Source organism: Plectrocnemia conspersa, unplaced genomic scaffold (assembly GCF_051122295.1).
Source record: "Plectrocnemia conspersa isolate PC_06_02 unplaced genomic scaffold, ASM5112229v1 ptg000010l, whole genome shotgun sequence".
Taxonomy (NCBI): domain Eukaryota; kingdom Metazoa; phylum Arthropoda; class Insecta; order Trichoptera; family Polycentropodidae; genus Plectrocnemia; species Plectrocnemia conspersa.
Genome location: NW_028277174.1, coordinates 16,252,172 through 16,272,733, shown reverse-complemented (window position 1 = coordinate 16,272,733; position 20,562 = coordinate 16,252,172). Strand labels below are relative to the sequence as shown.

The 20,562-nt window shown below is 28.0% G+C and overlaps 1 protein-coding gene across 3 annotated transcripts in view; it reads right to left on the bottom strand.

Moving 5' to 3' along the window:
- LOC148230745 (cell adhesion molecule 2-like) overlaps window positions 1-20,562 on the bottom strand; it is a 67,899-nt gene that overhangs the window by 8,701 nt on the left and 38,636 nt on the right. For all 3 annotated transcript variants that reach the window (XM_088194418.1, XM_088194419.1, XM_088194417.1), the window contains 4 exons: window positions 12,404-12,615; window positions 10,088-10,223; window positions 8,067-8,326; window positions 3,216-3,351 (listed from right to left, as the gene is read on the bottom strand). In XM_088194418.1, coding sequence (XP_088050544.1) covers window positions 3,216-3,351; window positions 8,067-8,326; window positions 10,088-10,223; window positions 12,404-12,615 — 744 coding nt within the window. The remainder of the gene's footprint in view (window positions 1-3,215; window positions 3,352-8,066; window positions 8,327-10,087; window positions 10,224-12,403; window positions 12,616-20,562) is intronic.

The window sequence follows — 20,562 nt, the reverse complement described above, 5'->3', positions numbered from 1 at the left end:
AATGTCGTGATGATAAATTAAAATTGAGCTTCGTCGTACCTATTATGTATTAAAAAATCACTAATAATGTGCTAAATAAGCTTATAGATAATATATAAATGTAAATTAATTGTGTGCCAGGCTGAATAAGTAAATTTTATTTATTGTAGAAAAAACACTACTTCACTGGTAATACACATTTATTGTAACATATACATAATACATATTATATTAGGCCAGCGTGGTCTCAGGATTTCATAACCATATTTTAAATTAATATATAAATTATTTTAATTTATTTTGCACGGTTTCATAGTGCGCCTTAGCAACATAATATTTCTTATTAATATAACAAAGCACAATATATTTCTTTAACCGCATATATTTATTTAAAGATTAAACAAACAAGTATATAAATTATTTATGAAGATAAAATTAATATTGCTCTACTACCTCAAGTTTTGGAATATTCAGAATTTTTAACTAAAATTCAGTGTATATTTTGGAGCCATAGTGTTTTCTGCTCGCATATATTATATTCTTAAGTACATAATATAGCAATGTCAAGTTTAAAGTCTTCAAATTGCCACAAAGTTCAACGTGAAAATTCATTTAGAAATTTTATATAACTGTTAGATCTTTATCGCTATGATTTATTTAGCCCTCATGCGTGAATTTTAACTTTCGCATTTATAAAACGAATTTACATTCACGTCGTAATACTCAAGGATTTTTTTAATTAAAAATGTAAAATTGTTGAGAACTAAGCGTAAAAAATGATTAAAATACCTACTTTTTGTATCTGTAGATAATACAATACTTTATTTTAATAAATTTTGCTTTCTATTATATAAATGTAGTATTAGTAATATGTCAATACTATTTAACCCTTATCAGCGATATGTATCTAACCGATTGCAATGAAATAAATAAATTGTATGACTTACATTCGATACGTGTCATAATGTATATTTCATGTATGATTGAGTGAACTTTTCTTATACTACAATAATAAACGTTCTTATATTAAAAAATAATAAGTATACGATACGCTACAAATCATTAAAAATTAATTATTTTAAAACATGGACAACACTGTACAGCATTAGAGATGATATTGTACAACATTAGGGTATACCTACCCCTAATGTTGTACAGTGTCTATGTATGAAAGTGAACTGACAAGTTGGACCAAATGAGACGCTAATGGAAACCTTGTTAAAGATCATTTATTAATTTATTGAGGGTCTTTAATGGTAACTGCTAAGTTCTACGCGTAATAACGGGGTAGCTAATAATACGTATTATACACGACACGGATACGATTTTAAACTTTCCAAAATCACCAACGCATGACACCGTCAATTTTAGATATTGTGTTAATTAAGGATAATGCTCTGATCTCGCATATGAAATGCATCTTCAGCCCACCTTCCTGTGCTATATACACTATAGCTTTAAAAATAATATTGTATATATTACACTTTTTTATATTCATTTTAAAAATATGGATATTAGCCTTCAAATATTAACAATCAAAGATTACTGACATATTCATACCAAAAAATAATATAAAAATATTTTGCGAAGCCACACTAACCCACAGGTTATTGTATAATCTCAGGTATTGGTTACAAATTTTGGGTAAAATATACTAAAAATATAATTTTTTTTATTGTTTTTTTTCTATATTTTTATTCTTCTCTCGCTTAAATTGTAAAAGTTTTTTTAGTTTTTTCTTAAAATTATAACCCAGAACGTTTTGATTTGGGTTTAAACAGCAAATAGACGTTTCACAACTGTCAAATTAAGTTTTATATACATTTTAGAGCAGCATATTATCGCCTACTAGTTAAATTAAATTTTCGCTAATAGAATATATATCTGCTGATAAAAATGTATTTGGACTTCAGTATTCAAAATATAACGTTAAAAAAAATACACATTCACTGTAACATTTAGACATATACATATGGACAAGTTAAACTCCTTTGATTTAACTAGAACCTGCCAGATAATTAGTTTTTTCACTAGTAAAAAATATATATCTATTTGTAAAAATGTATTTCGATATGATTTTACAGAAATGACATATTTAAAAAAATATTTTCTGGATAGATTCGAGGCGGTTTTTTCTAGATTTTCTTTTAGGAATAAGCACATGAAACTGAATGTATCATTTATTTACTTTACTGCAATAAATCTAGTTGTCAAATTACCGATATTATAATTTGTAAAACATTAAATTTATGAAATTCAGCTGGTGCTGTTGTTGATATTTCGATATTCCTTTGCTTTTTTCTTTAGTAGTCGATCAAAATTTTCGGATCGAATACCTAAATTTACTGTTACTAATTTTCATTCGTTGAATATTTTTAAACTTCAAAAATCAATAAAGTCAACAATAACCTGCAAATAAATTTTAACACAAACGGAGCCGCGCCAATAAACTACAATCTACAATATAATTCACAAAGTATGTGCTAGTTGCTACATAGCACATGATTTTTTAATATATTTTTATGTACTAATAAATTTGCCTATATCAAAGCTTAATTGTGATATTTCATTTACGAAACTGTCTGGTCCTTTTTGATATAGGTACTAACAATGTTTTATTATTCGCTACTTGCCTACTTTTATACTTATGCTTCTGATGAGTTTGCAGTATGCAATGAGCGCGGTCCCAAAAGCACTAAAACATTCATACTATTTATTTTTCGCCATACTCACGCAAAGTATAATATAACGATATATCAAGTATACTTATTAAATATTAATAATATCATATACACGCTCGTGTTAAGAAAGCATCGCTTTAATCCCGGTACGCGCGAATTTCTCGACCATTATTCATAGTCTTTCCCTACAACATTGTCTCACTACATTTCCTTTATCTCTCAAGTTTCCTCGAAATATTATTGCTTCGCTTTTGCGTATGTATATGAGGATCTTTATAGTACATATATAAATTGACGACGTGTGCGGCGTGTTTGGTATTTCGGGCATAACTCTACTGTATATGTACACAACACAACCGTAATGTTATTCATCAAGTGGCAGAATTGCGGGGAACATTATACATTTCATTGCGGATGCTGAAACCGTTCCTCGAGGGTGGATTATCGTCCCAAAAAAAATTAGGATGGATGAGGATTTGGAAAAATCAACACAGCAAATAAAAATATATGTTAAAAAATATGTGAAAGTACGTGATAAAATGTGGCATGTCAGACCTTGCACTCTATCAGCTCTTGTGTCAATTGCAGTAGAGCTGTCTCTGCTTTCCAAAGCCGGAGCCCTTTGTGGGCGCTCCCCTTCGACGCTCTCTTCATTGCTGCGCCAATACATTGTCGCTATAGTTGCTAAACACTGTAACAATGAAAAATAACACAAGTAAACATCAAAGGTGAAATTGGCTTGCTCTATAATAGTTTATTTAACAAAAATAATACAACAACTGTAATACATAAAAAGTATACGATATTTTGTAAGCTTATTTTTATGTTCTTAAAATTATCACATAATTATGTTGATAAAAAAATAAAAGTAGAGATTTGAAATATTGTGTACATTTTGTATATCTACAGGAAAAATAAAAAAATAATAAAAAACTTAAATGATGAATCTATCAAAAAAAAAAAAAATTAAAATATTGAGAGTGTAAATATGTTTATTAAATAAAATAGTTTCAATAATCTCATTTAATTTTAATAATTAATATATATTAAATATATTTTTTTATTATTAATTACTTTAAAATTTATGATAAGAATAATAGATTTATTTTATTTTTATAATATTTATAAGCTCTTTATTTCTAATTATTTTAATAATTATTGTAATCAGCTTAATGGGTCACTCGCTGAAAATTCTGTTAAAAATTATACAAGGTAGAATTCATACACGTTGCGAAGAAGAAACCAGCACAATTTGGATTTAGGAAAGGCCTAGGTATAGAAGAAGCACGTTTTTGCATGCTTATGCTACTTCAGAGATGTCACGAAGTTCGTAAGCCTGTTTACATTTACTTGATTCGATTGCGTAAAACATGATCACTTTGTAGAGGCTCTAAGTTATATTAGGCCAGACGTAAGACTACTTAAAAATCTGTATTGTAATCAATTAGCAGTAATAAGCACTGTGGAATATTAAGCCAAACATATTCCAATTCAGAGAGGTGTCAAAGAGGGATTTGTTCTTTCTCCCAATCTGTTTATTATATATTCCAAACCCATATTCAAAGAAGCACTTCAGGGACAGAAAGAAATAAAAATCAGTAATTAGCTGGGAGCGTTGACGACCTTAAGAGATCGCTGTACAAGTATAATGTAAATAAAGTATTTATAAAAATGGTCTATGAATAAAAATCGATGATGTAAAGTCTCCTTTGAACTATGTAGTCCTAACATTAGACGAATATAAATATAATTGAGAGACTAAGGCATTTAAAATGCCTGAGTAGTTGGCTATATGACAAAACATACCACGACCAAGAGAATAAAGTCCGCATCAAAATTGCTAGAAGCCAACTTTTATAATTATAAGCTAGTCTCACAAACAAGCACTTACATATTCAGACAAGAACTAATTTCGTAAAATGCAATGTCTGACCAGTGCTTTTGTAAGGATGCGAGCCCTGGACTTTTAAGAACTTAATAATTTGGTTTTAAAGAAATATATACAAAACCTTTAAACATTTAACATAACTTTATTAGCTGCAAAATTTTTTGTAAATTATTGTAAATTAAAGTAAATTTAATGTAAAATGCATGTTTAAAATAAATTTTGGTTACATATGTGATACAAAAATTAGGTGGAATACTTTTTTAATAATCTTGAGTCTAAAATTTATTGATTGTGTTTTTAGTGTAACTTTTAAAATGGCCATGTACATTGCAATAAAAAATATTAATCAAATTTTTTTGGTACTTTTAAAAACATTTTGTAAGTTATAAAGCCGGAAAATTTATTATTTTAAGTCACTTAATGTTATATAAAGTGTAAGTGAAATTACGCAAATTTATCCGTAAATTACTAATAATAAGATATTTATAAAAATACATGAGTTTAAAAGTCTATAATAATTTTTTAATATTTTAAAAAATATCTTTTCACTGCTTCATAATATTTAAATTTATAATTATTTTTAAGATATACAATTTGTTAAATTAAAATATACTATCTTCATGTTGTATAAAACGTAGCTCAAATAATATTTCCTAATTTGAATCAGTGCACGTCTTAAAGGCATTTAAAATTAACGTAGTGAACGTTTCTCGATGCCCTCTTTCAAAATTAATTCAGGGAAAGGAATGGAAATTGCTATCCCTTCGTGGAAAAGTCATATTTTTCGCTGCAAACGGCCCGAAGTCTGTCATTTATCATTTACATTTTGACGCTGTTTTCTCGTTCGCCATCAAAATTAAAGCTTGTTCAATTATGACACATTACTTTCTCACTTTATCATTTTAAAGTATAAGGAGCGTGAAATAAGTTCATTATATAAGACTCGGAGTGGAAATGGATCTGAGGCCGGAGATGATTTATCGACAGAGGGCGGTGGCAATATTACTTAATACATTTTTAATTTAAAAAATGTATCTCTATATACATATGTATATAGCACAAATGATTAAATTTATAAATAAAAGCGTAGCCGAAAAAACGTACAAAAAAAGTAATTGCTTTCATTCATATAACATGTTGATTGGTTGGTCGAATTCAATCAAAACACGTTGGAAAACCCTCAAAAGAAATTATTTTCGAAATCAATTACGTGGATATTATATCAAACATCATTGATTTAATGGCTGTGTTTATTTTAATTAAATTTATTTGTATATATATAAAAGTTTATTAAAAAAGAAATATTTTTACGATATGTTTTATTATTTTTAAAACACTTAGCTTCAACTGAATATTATGCTTCTCAACAAAAAAAATCAATTGGTAGTAAAACGTACAAACTTTTACCCGCTTTACTTAGAATACTTACTAGGCTTATATTGTCACTTGATCTTAGTATGAATTTTTAAGGACAAGTGATAAACATAGTTAAGAAGTTTGACGAGATAAATTACTCTAAATAAAAAGTACATAATTTTTTTCAAAGGAATATAAGTAAATAACTTTTGTTATAGATAATGTTAGATGATATCATCAACTCCTTATTGTGTCTAAAAAATAATGACTACTTTTATGTAATAGACGTTTAATAAATATTTCTCTGTTTAGGATCTAAATATATTAGAAGAATAGATCATGACAGTAGACTGGCAAACAAATCGAGTTTTTGACTTTTTTCTCTCAGCATTCAATATTTTTAATTTATAAAACGATTTTGTCTGCAGATTGAAATCATTAAAAACACATCTTACAAAAATCATGAATTAGAATTATTGAATTTTATGTTTACAATTGACCGTTATTACCAAAATTTATATCGTTTCTGAATACTCTAAAAGACGTTTATCCGTGAGCCAAATGCATTTTTCAGAACTAACACTATAAAAATATTACATCATGATATAATGTAAATATCATATGCTACAAATCAGGTTTGAAAAAAAAAACTGATCATTGCACAAACTTTCCATCGGACACGTTTTTTACTTTCAACAAGCTGGCCATTTAAATTTGAACATGTTGATGTACACCGAAGTACAACCAGTGGAGATATTTACCTATACATTTGGCTTGAAACTGAAGAATCGAGTGGTGTTAATAAAGCTACCTTTTACTTGATAAATTATTCATCGAAAAATTAATTGATATTATTTTTTGATTGTACGAATTGTCGAGGTAAAATTTTTTTACAGTTAAAACTACGCTTTCTTTTTAGTTTTCAGGATATAGTAAAAACTTTATAAAATAAAAAATTAAAGCATCACATGCAAAAATATAATAAATATTCAAAAGAAAAAAAATAATAATAATAAAATATAAAGAAAAGTCACAAGAAAGTAAATTATAAAATCATAGCTGGTAAAATTAAATGTTAGCTTTTTGTAAAAACAACATGAAATCAGCAACCTTATGTCAAAAGATAAATTTGATTTATAGGAAATGACCTATTTATTATATACATATTAATATTATCTTTAAACTTATTTATGGATATTTCACAAAAATGTTAGGTTTTAAATTATATAGAAAAAAGTACAACAATAAATATGACATTATTAAATTCTCTAAACGTAAGAAAAGAACATTAGCTCTAAATAAAACATAATTAATGTTCAGAATATATGATATGTTACAGTAAATGCTTATTTCTTAGTAAAATTATATTTTAATTAGTATAATTATAATTTTACTGTTTCTTTAAATCATATCTGTATTTACTTTACTTACTGTTAACAAAATTCAACAAAAATTTAAGCGATAATGAAATTAAATGTTGCTCTAAATTGTCTACAAGACATAATTCTAACATAAATACTCGTATATCAACACAATAAAAGTTCAGAATAGTGTTAAAACTTTCATCTGGTCAAGTTTGGTTACTTAATTCCTTTAGGTTAGGTTTGGGTTGGAACAGCAGGTAAACGTTTCGCAACTATTACAGTGAAAGTGTTTTTTTAAGTTAAGTAATAATTTCACTAGAATAAATTAATTTCACTAACCGTGTTGATAAAATTATTTCAGAACATATTGTCACTAATAAATATACATTTTTAATAGCGAAAATAGATTTTAGCTGATAGCTGCTAGTAAAAATTTATATGATGCTCTAAAATATCAATGAAACTCAATTGGACAGTTGCGGAACGTTTATTTGCTCTTTAGGCCCAAACCTAACCTAAAATAATTAACTATATATAGTACATTAATACAGTATGATTTAAATGTCATTAATATTAAATATATTGTATACTTCATAAATTGTTTATTATTACTATTTTTTATTTTATTTAAAACTTCTTGAATGAGTAAGAAAATTAAAATGTATTCAATAAATTATTCACTGGCCATTAGTATCTCAAATCTCATATATCATTAAATATTTATATCTTAAGAATACATAAATAATTTTACAAAACTGTTTACAATAAATTAAATATAATATTAAGATGTTTTCTTACCTTTAATTTCATATCACCGTGCTTGAAATGTTCCGGTTTGACTTTAAACTCCAAACCGAGTGTAGTCGTACTGAGACCTCCAGGTGAAGACTTTCTTTTGGGACCTTTCAGCATCGAACTGTCCACAGGATCCCCGTTAATGAACCACGCCAATCCAGCCGCAGGACTCGAAGGTCCTGACGTGCACGTAACTTGTACTACGTCACCTTCTTGATATCTTCCTCGACCCCCGACGATCCGAGGTCCTTCCTCCGGTAAGGCTAATCGATAAAAAGAAAGATAATACGTAATACGGAACATAGTGAATTTTTAATATATTGAGTATTTCTTTTTCCTTTCTTTGAATACATAATAAATTATCTGCCGGGTAATGCTTATAATTAAGAGACCCTTGTGCGATAAGCTCCTCTGATGAAAAAAAGCCCGATTCTTCGCCGATGAATAAAACTGGAGGGTAAACTTGAGCCTTTCAACGGAACCCCGGGGGTGTCTTGCGCGCTGTTTTTTTCCACAACAGCATTTGCCTTTTACTTTGCCAACGTCTTGATTGCCATACCAAATTAAGTCGCCGTTATAACGACGCGCCCTTTATGAAGATTAAAATTTTAACATCCATCTTCAGGAGGGGCGAAGAAAGCGGCGAGAGACGGAATAAGAGAGGAAATGAGACCGGGTAAAGGCACCATCTTTGCGGTGAAACTCATTTCGACCACTTACATATGTATATAGGGTATGAATTATAAAGTGGTAGATTATTTTACACGTGTACGAGTATACTATATAAGTATATGTATTATGCAAGAGTGTAGAGCATGAGATGATAATTATGGTGTAATTAAGAATCACGAGACTCGTATTACATTTTACCGAATAGGTTTTTATATTACCTAATACATTACAATTATTACAAAAATTAATACATAAATTGGGGCTTCTTCTATTTTTAAATTGCCATGAACGAAATATCAGATACTATGATACAATTTGTACTTATACATACATATATGTATCGTTCATATAAAACATTCTTCAGCAATAGCTCCTTAATTTTTAGTATTATATATGTGTGAAATGATCATTTTATGAAAGTCCAAACTTAAGTCAAGCGACACACAATTAAGGACGTTTTTAAATAATCAGATGTGATTATTAAATATTAATTAAAACAATAATATGTTGCATAGTAAAATAAATATTGACGAACGGTTTTGACACGTGCCATATCGAGCAAAAAATCTATCCCGCACATTGTATAATACTTATCAATATTTGGTTAGAATATTAGATATTGGTTAGGTTTAGTATTTTGTGTGACTTTATAGTTCATTATTATTTTACAATTATACATAAAAAAATGTTTTATATTATTTCGTAAAAAAATGATATTAATAACATATTTCATTCACATTTTAATATAAAAATGTGTAATAAATATTATAAATACATTTCTTTCAATAAAATATTATAGTTCACGCTATTAGAATATTTTTAAATGAAGATAAACTACTTCTAAAATGTTATTTTAATCCATTGCCTTATTATATCCTATCTTGATAAATTATTTAAGTTGCTATTTACTTAAACACTTTTACTTTATAACAAAATATGTTAAGCAAATTTTATATTAAAATGTATAGCAAATCTATTTTGATTATATTGTTATGCTTTACCTAATTATTAAATGGCTAGCTTAAGTTTTAATATATTTTAAATATGGAATACATATAATAATTATATAAATTATATATAATTACTTTGAAATACTTTTCATAAAGCTGAATACATGAAAATACATTTTCTTAAATATTCAACAGAACTCTTGTTCTGCTAAAAACTTTTGTACAAGTTACTGATTTTATTACCGACATTCTTCTCTCGCGTAAAAATTATGCCTATAAAGTTCTTAAAGTTACTCAGATGAAAAATTGTGACAATTTTTTAATAGATGGAGCGTACATTAAAGTAAACGATCTCATACATTAGGGTATACAATATAGTATTATTTTAATTGTTATACATACCAACAACTGTCATGTCACCATGATCGACCACCGTATGAAAGGCAGGAGCTTCTCCTAAAACTTCACATCTATATCGTCCCGTTGCTGTCAACGGAACTTTTTTTAGCGTCACCGAAGTGTCGGACGAGTTTTCCATCTGAAATATTCATTTTCGATAAGAATTACATCTTCAACTCTCTGTCTCGTAATTTTGTAACAGGAGATGATTTTATATTTAAAACAGACCTGTCATAATATAAATACGGTTTTAAAACATAACAATTTTTAGGAAATTTAAAATAAAATATACTACCACCAAAGATAAAATAAAGCAGATATATAAGACTTCTTTTATACAAAAATCAGAAAATTTGTAAATCTAGTGTGTAAAATTAAATCAGAGTATTTGTAGCAATATAGTACTATTTTTATTGCTTTAAAACAGTGGTTCTCAACCTGTGGTACGCGAAAAATATTCAGTAATGGCGGACATAAAAAGTAAAAACTAAATCAGTCATAAAAATTTCATTTAAACTTTTGTATTTTTCCTAAATGAAATTTTTCAGAAAATATCGATGACGATCTTTAATGGTAATGATAAAATTAAAAGTATGATTAAGAAATTAGATTCTTGGAAACATTGTATCGAAAACAATCAACCGGAAGTATTCGAAACTTAACATACTTTTTTGGTTGAAAATAAGGTTAGCTTGTCTCAAGATTTACGAGAACATATAATAGTTTATTTAACAGAATTAAATTGTCTTTCATGGAGTATTTTCCAAAACCAGAAAACAAAGATGATAATTGAATTTCAAACCCCTTATATGCAGAAAATTTAGAAAAAGCTTCATCGTTATTAGTAAAAGATAAATAAAATTTAATAGACTTATCAAGCGACAAAACTATACAAGTAAAATTCGAACGAAACAATTTAATTAATTTTTGGTTAAACATTGATGAAGAATATGAGGAACTTTCTAAAAAAGCTCTCAAATTATTATTACCGTTCACTAGTACGAAATTATTAGAAAGAGCTTTTTTTTCACATGTTTTTTTTAAAAATAAGTATCGAAACAAATTGGACGCAGGTGTAGATTTAAGGGTATATCTTACATCCTTAGAACCAAATTTCTAAAAATAATGTTTTTCGAAAAAAGCACAAGGATCTTATTAAATATATTTTGCTTATATTTTCGTGAATTTTGCTTAAAAATTAAATTTATAACTTGATAAAAATGTATTAAAATCCTTAGCAACACTTTTATAGCTATTATTTTCGATGAAAAATAGAAAATTTCAGTATAAAAAATATTTGTAAATAAAATTTCAATAATATTATTATATTTAAAATAAAAATTTCGCCTGCAGCGCTGCTGTAAATTTAAAAAAATAAAAGTGTAAATTTTCTCGTTTTCATTAGAAGAATTTTAACAATTACGTGTTTAATTAATTTTATATTTTTATAGGTAATTTTTGGAAAGAATTGCCTGCGGCGCTTATAAATTTTTTTAATACAAGTATTTTAATTTAATTCTATGTAATTTTTTTTTACAAATTATTGTTAAAATAATACTTCCTTAAATGTCCTGGTTTTGAATTTCGACAATAAATGAGCTTCGGCACCTTTTATTTAAAAAAAAAACATTGTGATATGTAAAGTTCAAATGTCTCATTTTTATCAGAAAAAATAAAACTTATGGTATTTTTTTTAAACTTAAATAAATTTAGTTCTGGGAAATATAGTCACCCTATAAAATTTATAATGCAAATAGAATAACAAATTTCTCGAAATACAATCATTTTTACGAAGTGGTACAATTAAGTGTGATGTACTACCAAGTGGTACGCGAGCCAAAAATGGTTGGGAAACGCTGCTTTAGAATATTCCGAATGACTTATCAATAATTGTAATATTCTTTAGAACTTGGTTTGAAATGTAGGCCAAACATATTAAATAACAATTGTTGTCAGTAAAATATTACAGTTAATTTAATTATAATATAATTGATATTAATAAAGACTGTTTAAAAATAGATATTAAATACAAATTTTTAATTACTATGCATATTATTATTATTAAAATTTAGCGAATAATTTTCCATATTAAGAAAGTAATGAAATATTTTAACTAAACAGCGTTTTTAAGTTTAATTGCAACAGATTATCTTATATTATAGCCATGTGTTATATTTTCCTGTAAAAATTACAAAACTAAATACAACTAAAAAATGATATAGGCTTACTAAAAATATTTAAAGCATAATACAAAATAACGACACAGCAGGTACATATACTAATATGTTAATTTCAGGGTTAATTGATTTATTTACTCACATCGACATAGACGCCTGGAAGTTCTAGAACCCTCGCCGGGGGGCTGTCTTTCGGATGGTATCTATAAAACTCATTTCCATCTTTGTACCACTTAACTGAATACAAGACCTCGTCTTTATCCAGTTCATAAAGGCACTCAAGACGCACCGAGTTCCCTCGAAGTATGTGGTTGGGTATTTTGACTTCACTTAGCCGCAGACACGACACTCCAACTGCAATAAATAATAATATGATATCACGAAACTGGTTATACTTGTGTATGTATTTTAAAATATACATATAGAGACATGTATTCTTTGATCAGTCACCGTGACATTTTCATTCGTTATAGAGATATAAATAAAATAAAATACGTGAAGCAGGTTCTCCTTGTTTAAATCTTACAATCTCTTTGAAATACTTTAAAATTTCAACCTGGAAACGTATTATGCTCGCTGACCTAGAAACGATGCTTGCCAGTGATATTCGTGACGTATAAATTGCATGAAATATGCACCTATTGTATTTTATATTCAGCATGTAGACTGATTTACTGAGGACTTAACATTTAAAAAGCCATAAGTTGTGTAATGTTATTGTGAAAATAAATAGAATAAAATCATAATTTTAATGGATTAGGAGCAACATAAACTTTTGTATTTTCTTTATATTTGTTCTTCAACTGAATAAAATCATTAAAAATATTATTATAAATTAACGGCCCTGCGCTAACAGTGAATTATTAAATATATATAAAAATATTGAGTACTTTTTTTTAATAAATAAATAGTTAAAACTCTAATACTTATGTATTCACAAAATTGTAACACATACAAAAAGACAGAATTTGAATCCAAGAGGAGACAGCGAGGCGAAGAATAACTTATCAATAGAAATTCAGATGAGTCTCTGCCTTTCACAAGGTCTTGTTACATAGCGCAATTAAAAATCCTGCCTCAGGGAGAGGGCCAGCGCTTATTGTTTCGTATAAGTGTCATTAAAACGTATTATCATAATAGATTTAAACTTTTGTCTTACCCATTAGTTCGTACAATATATTATTTGGAAAATGGCTTTAAAACAATACGTTAATTGACTTTATTAAGCCTTATAAAATTTTAGCTTGAGTTCAATATGTTTATTAATATGTCTTAACAACATGGTCTAGTACAGGGTTTCCCAAACTTTTTGAGTGACGGAACATTTGGCAAATCCGAAAATTTTGGCGGAACACTTAGCTTATTTTTTAGGTTGGGTAATTCATAATAGTAAAAATAAAAATAAAAAATGTTTTTAAAGAAATATCAATAATTAATAAACATAAAAATACAAATAAATAAAACTCCTAATGACTGATGATTTTGGGTTGTTAAATTTTTTTTTTATATCAGGCACAATATTATTTCTGTATTTTTTTTTTGTTGCTATATATTTAGAAAATCCCACTTCGCATTAATACGTCGTGGAAAACGGAAGTAAACAAATCACAGCTTGTTTTGACACATTGGGGAGCTCTTCAGTCAGACTCGCCCATAAATCATTTAATGGCTGATCTTTATGTTTTTATTTCAAATCAGAGTCATTAATTAAATCAATTCAATTCTCATAATCCCTTGCGCTTAAGCCCACTGGTTTAACTGTCCCGGAAAATGGATTCCGAACCCAGGAATCGTCCTTACTAGTTTTCGGAAAATATTCTGAAAGAGTAGTTTTCAAGTTATATAGGTGTTCTAAAAATACTTGTGAAGCTTCATTATCAACTTATAATTCAATTCATTTAAACATTCATCCAAGTTAGGAAAACAATCAAAATTATTAGATTCAACTGATAAAATCCAAAATTGTATTTTTTTATCAAAAAATTCAATTTTATCTCTCATATTAAAAATTGTAATTGTAAACTTTTTCCTAGTAATGATAAGTTAACACCATTGCACTTTGTAAAAATATCCGCCAGATATGCAAGATGTATCAACCAGAAAGGATTTGTTAAACATTTGATAAAATGATGTTGCAAATTATTTTGTGCCTTCAAGAAGACTAATAATTCATTTCGAAGTTCAGTCTTAATTGTGCTTTTCCTCTGGATAGCCATCTCACTTTAGTATGTACAATTTTTATCTATTAGCAAGACTAACAATTTTTTTAATTTACTCTAAATGTTTGTGAAATATCTATTTTGGCTCCGCGGGACACCTTTTTTGGATCCACGGAACACCAGTGTTCCGCGGAACATAGTTTGGGAAACCATGGTCTAGTATATAAACAATTTACTTAAAACATAAAAAAACTAAACAATATAATAACAATTTATTTGAATACGTTTTTATTACGCTAAGAAATAGACAGAAATGTATTTCTTTCAAATAAATAAAAAAATATATATGATCTATTAATAGTACACAGCAATATTAAGAAATATTAATATCATAAAAATTTAATGCAAATATCAAAATAAAACATATATTATACAATATTTAAAGTTATTAAGCTAAAGATATTTACATATCTTAACTTACTAACCTTAAGACATAGAGGTACTTAAATTTTAATGTCTGACTTTAATGTAAGACGTGCTTGAGAATTTAAGGTTAAATGTTTGGTTTTTGAGGTTCGTGACTTTTATTATAGTTTGAGTAAAAAAATCAAATTTTATTATGATTATTGCAGTTATATATAATTATTTTTTATGCTTTAATATTTTATACATCACTTTATTTTTAATAACTTTAATTTAGCTGATTGATATCAAAATTTATTTCTAATGTATAATGTGCTACTTTAAAAACCAGCCTAAGGGCCGCAACTCTAGTAAGCACAATAATCTACGTTTTGCAGTTTGTTCAGTAAATTTGAGCTTAGAATCTAGATGAAAGGTTGAAAATTTAATTTATTTAAATTTCCTTGCTTACTTTTGAGAATAAGTGTCAAGGTTGTCTACGTATTGCAATATCTTGGTTATTAGTGTTCTTCTTTTTTAAAATAAAAATTCAAAAAGATAAATTACATTAGTAACATAAGACCGGTTTCACACGTGCCGGATGGTTTCACCCGGCACCGTGTAGTGGGAATGGTGTTGTATGGATTAGTACCTTCCATTTCAGACGTGCCGGACGAATCCATCCGGCGCCGGCCCGACGCTGCCCATACAACACCACCCCACTACACGCCGCCGGCCCGGTGCCGGGCAAATCCATCTGGCACGTGTGAAACCAGCCTAAGGACTAGTTATGTTGGTTGTGTCACCAGCTAGCTTGCAATGCATAAATGGATGAAATTTCATGAGGTATCGAGAGTATATTATATACCGAAATAAAAAAACTTTTCTCTTTTAGGTGTAAGCGTAATGTGTGAAAATGATAATCAAGGGGTTTTATATTTAAATAAAACATATTAAAATCTCGTGCATACTGTATCAAGGCTTTTATAACGCATGCTAATGCATTGAGCTAACACCTGCCATATTGCACCGGAAGATTTACAACAAAAACTTTTAGAAGTGCATTTTTACACTATAAAATTTTAAATATAACAATAAAATTAGTAAGTTTAAAGTTTGTAATTAATTTTAATAATGTATTTATTATAAAAATGTAATAAATAGTACAATTTTAAAATCAAGACAGTGAATAATTATGAAAACCATTATTTAATAAATAAGAAAGTATGAAATCATTATTCATTGTGTTAAAAGTGATAATATTGAAACAATTAATATATGCTTCTAGCTCGAAATTTGGGTCAGAATAATTTGAAATAATAATGAGGGAGCAATAAAGAACTTTAAATGGAAATTCGGCTAAATTAGATTACTCCAGTTTGAGCCGAACTTTGTATCAAAGTGGCACTAATATCCATTACTAAAATCACGCTATTAAAATAAAAAGCGCTTTGAATTTGTAACTGCGAGGGGATAAAAAAATTGCCGTAATTACTATTGCACTATTTGATAATTATTATTGGTATTGACAGTGCCTTTTTATTACATAAAAATATTTATTTACGTATTATATATATTTATATATTTATAGTTTTTATTCTTATCCGCAATGCGCCGTGTTAAACACGCGTTTCGCATTTGAACATTTTAAAGTCGTAAAATGGCATGTCATTACGCTCCGTTCAAAGTTGCGAGAGTTTGAAAATTTTGTATACACCAAGTTTGTGGGGTATCGTGTACACGGCGAGTGAATAAAAGAGAATAACATGTTTTCTTTATTTGGCTTTCATTTCAGGAAAAATGAGACGCGCGCTGTACGTGCAATTCGACCGTAAACTTTTTAAGTTTAAATTGTAAAGGACAATATATGTCATGTTGGGTGGATACACACGTCAAGCGCGTTTACTGGATGCAGCGATACGTGTAATAAATATTTTATTACTAGTATTTCAAAACATAGACAACAACAGTTTATTATTAAATATTTGTATTATACAAACGCTATTCAGAAAGTAAACACAAAACCGAGAAGTATTTTATGTTGTGATTGAAATAAAATAGATTTTTAATTTTCGATATCCAAATACCTCTATTTTAGTATTATTATTTGTAGTGTGAAAATATTATTTGCATTTTCATACCAAAAATGTTTTTGTTGGGTTTTCAACAGTATCGCATAATTGTTTTAATATATACTTTGCCTTTACAAAGGAGAGAAAATGCATCCATTTGCAATTTTGACTTCAATTATGTATATTATTTGCTACAGTGATATTCACGACTCTCGAGCTGTACAGAAAACCACAACAAAATTAACTTTCCTACAATTTAATACATTTAGAGATATGCTCTTGTTAGTCGTGATTAACAATCATTGCTTTCGCTCAGGTATATTTATGAATGTTTATTTTTTAATTTAAGACACGAAACAAATAATACTTGATAAAATTTAACAGGAAAAAATTACACGCACAATTAATTTCACTATCTTCAGTAACATATTTTACCTTTTTTTATCAAATATTATTTTCTATATCCGTTATAAAAATAAATATTTGTATAAACAATTATATTGACTTTATTAAAAATAATTTTTACGGTTATTTCAAACTTCTTTGCAGTTCTTCCTATTTTTTAAGTGATTTTTTCTTCCTATTTTTTAAGTGACAAAAGCTCAAAGTAATTGGAGCTTTTGTCTTAACACGTTTAATTTCTTATTTCTTGTATAATTTTATTTTGACACGAAATATAATCTATATTTTTAAATTGTAATGCAGTATATTTTTAAGATGATTTTCTTTACAACACGAGTGTCACAAATGCTTTAGCCATTTAAAATTGTATAAATATAATTTTTAAATATTAATATGAAAATTGTAAACATTTTAGGGTAATGAGTTTATCACCTACTAATAATAATTAAACCACACTGAAATCGACGATTAATTAAATGAAGCAAATTGTAGGAGCTTTTAATTTTTAAGCATGTTAAGCAAGCAAACAGCTCCCAAAACAAATATACCAGGCACGCCTTACATTCAATGATGGTATTAAATTCGAAAGGTCACAAATGTTTAAGACGAAAATGGCTTTTAATCAAATTTACGCACCAAGCGTGAAAATCTAAATCCTACGCTTTTAGATAATAATTTTATATTTTTGTCATACCGGCCAAATAAGCTATTAGAATACCTGTCATAAAAAAACATATTTCCCAATTAGCTATATAAATAAACAGAAAACTAAGCGTTCATAGCAATAAACAAAGAAATACAAGTGCTATTGTGTTTTGTCGTCTAGAATGCATAAAAACGGTCCCAACAACAGTTTTTATCATATTTAAACGTAGTAAGATCAGTAATTGGTTGTGGTAGCCAAAGTGGGTGAGCCCTAATTATTCCTTTAGAGATCCATGTGTATAAAAGGCCAATACACCCGTCACATATAACACCCACTCAGAGATTTACTACAGGCAACACGTCAAAAACTTCAAACAAGAGCTCTGTAATTTAGACTCGATAAGTGTGTACAAACTCCTTGTACAAAGACCTTGAGGAGTCGCTTACCAACTTCAGACCATAGAAGATCGTAGAAGCAATCGTTTCTCTCGTTACAGTCCAATTGGATTCCCGCTTCGGAGACAAATGGATCCATGGACGAAAATGCGTAAAGAGGACTTTAAATATACAGTAACTAAAATATACAAAATGTATTTTCAAAAATATTTAACAAATAGATACAAATAGAGCAGTTGGAGCAGCTGTTAAACAGGTCTAATAAAAAAATGATTTTCGGACGAGAATTCGGAAATATTTAGCAATAAGGCGACACAAACTGGTCTTTGTGTGTAATTAATATTAATAGTATTCAAATTATTATTATTGCAAAAAAAATTAAAATTCAAGACTTTTTTTATTTATCTATTTTATTTGTAGAATATTGGTTTACTATATAATTAAAAATTTTATGAGTCATTACCTTAAAAAAAATATTAGAAGAAAAAAATAGAAAATAAAATAAAATGAAATAAAAAAACGCCATAAAAAAATAATAAAATGTTGAGAATAATGAATTAGAAAAAAGTGAGAGCTTCTCTAGTCTTTTTATATTAAGTTTTACCCTTATATTTGTTTTATCAAATTCAAACACCGATATTATTATAAACATTAGTATGTAAATAACTATAGCTATGTATGTATATTTTATAAATTTGAAAGAAAATATGTAATTTAAACAAGCGATTCTAATGGCTTACTAGCAAAATATGATCTGGTATTAAAAGCCCAAGTCGCTATGGATCCCATGAATTTGATGAATCTTACAGAAAAAAAAATCTCGCACTTATATTATTTTTCAGCACACAATGATAGCAGTTTCTAATTCTCATTTTTAAAATAGCACTACTTGACATTTATAAATCGTTTAACGCATATCTAAATATTTTTTTTCAATTTATTTGTGGCAACAACGATTTGGTAACACTTTTTTCTGCTTTACGCTCCTGACACTATTTTGGTTACTAGTAAATAAAAACAAGTATTGCTTGTCCTGCTAAAAAAATTCAGGAGAATTTCGATCACAAAACAACGAGAACACGGCCAATTTAATCACACCATAAGCACAACATTGCAGCGAATGAAGCATATTAAATTTGTCAAACCGACAACAAAATATTGCTTCCATTTATATATTTTTATTTCTAAATATCGCAATTATATTATGGTTGTTAAATTAAACGGCAAGGGCGAAATCCCTACAGTGAGAGTTTTGAAACTTAATCTACAAACAGCCAATTATGTGTGTTGTACAAAGTGTGCAAGTTGCACATTTGCCTTGTTTATCGACGCCGGTTATGCAATACCGTAGCGGGTGCACCGTAGGTTGTACCACCGCCTACCACACACTAATGTGTGCACGAAAATTGATGAAGTTATGAACAAATGGGGAAAATAGTACCATGTTAAAGGGTCGGAAAGTGTAATCATGTCGTTATCGTCGGATGAATGGCACAACTCATTAAACCATAACAGGAAATAGGCGTTGGCCCTGTTCGAACAGTGCAACGTTTCATTTGCCACATGCAACTGCAGAATTGACTTGTTTTCATTTTTCGACGCGACTTGCAACTTTAATTGCCTGGCTTGGCGTTAGATTTCAATCGCACACCGGATATCCAATGAGTTTTTGCACAGACGTAGTTATTAACAGAATATTGTGGATATGAGTTTATATGCTTTGGTAAAATTCTATATAAGATATAATAAAAAATAACAAAAAATAGTGAAAAATATGTTAAAAAATAAAAATATATATATACATGCATATATAAATAAGAAAAAAAATTAATTTATAACTCACAAAGACAAAGTTATTTTTATTAATTATTTTTAGTGCAATACTTTTAATCGGGCCACGTTCACTATATAACAGCAGACATAAATAAACTATAACACATTGGCTTTCATTAAAATCATATTTTCGATGCAAGAAAATTTTGGTTAGTTTTAACTTAGATGCTAAAAAGGTCGTGTTGTTGCCTGATGTGACAATTGGAATTAAGAAAAATTCGCTATGGAATAAAGGTGCGTATTGCGTAGTGAAGACTACTGCTATAAAGTTAAGATTCGTGAATTTATAAATAGCTAATAAAAATCTTTGTCAGCTGGTAGTTTATATACATGGTGTTTCTGGAACTGATTTAGTAATTGATAGGTGCATCATTACTGTAAGAGTTATTTTA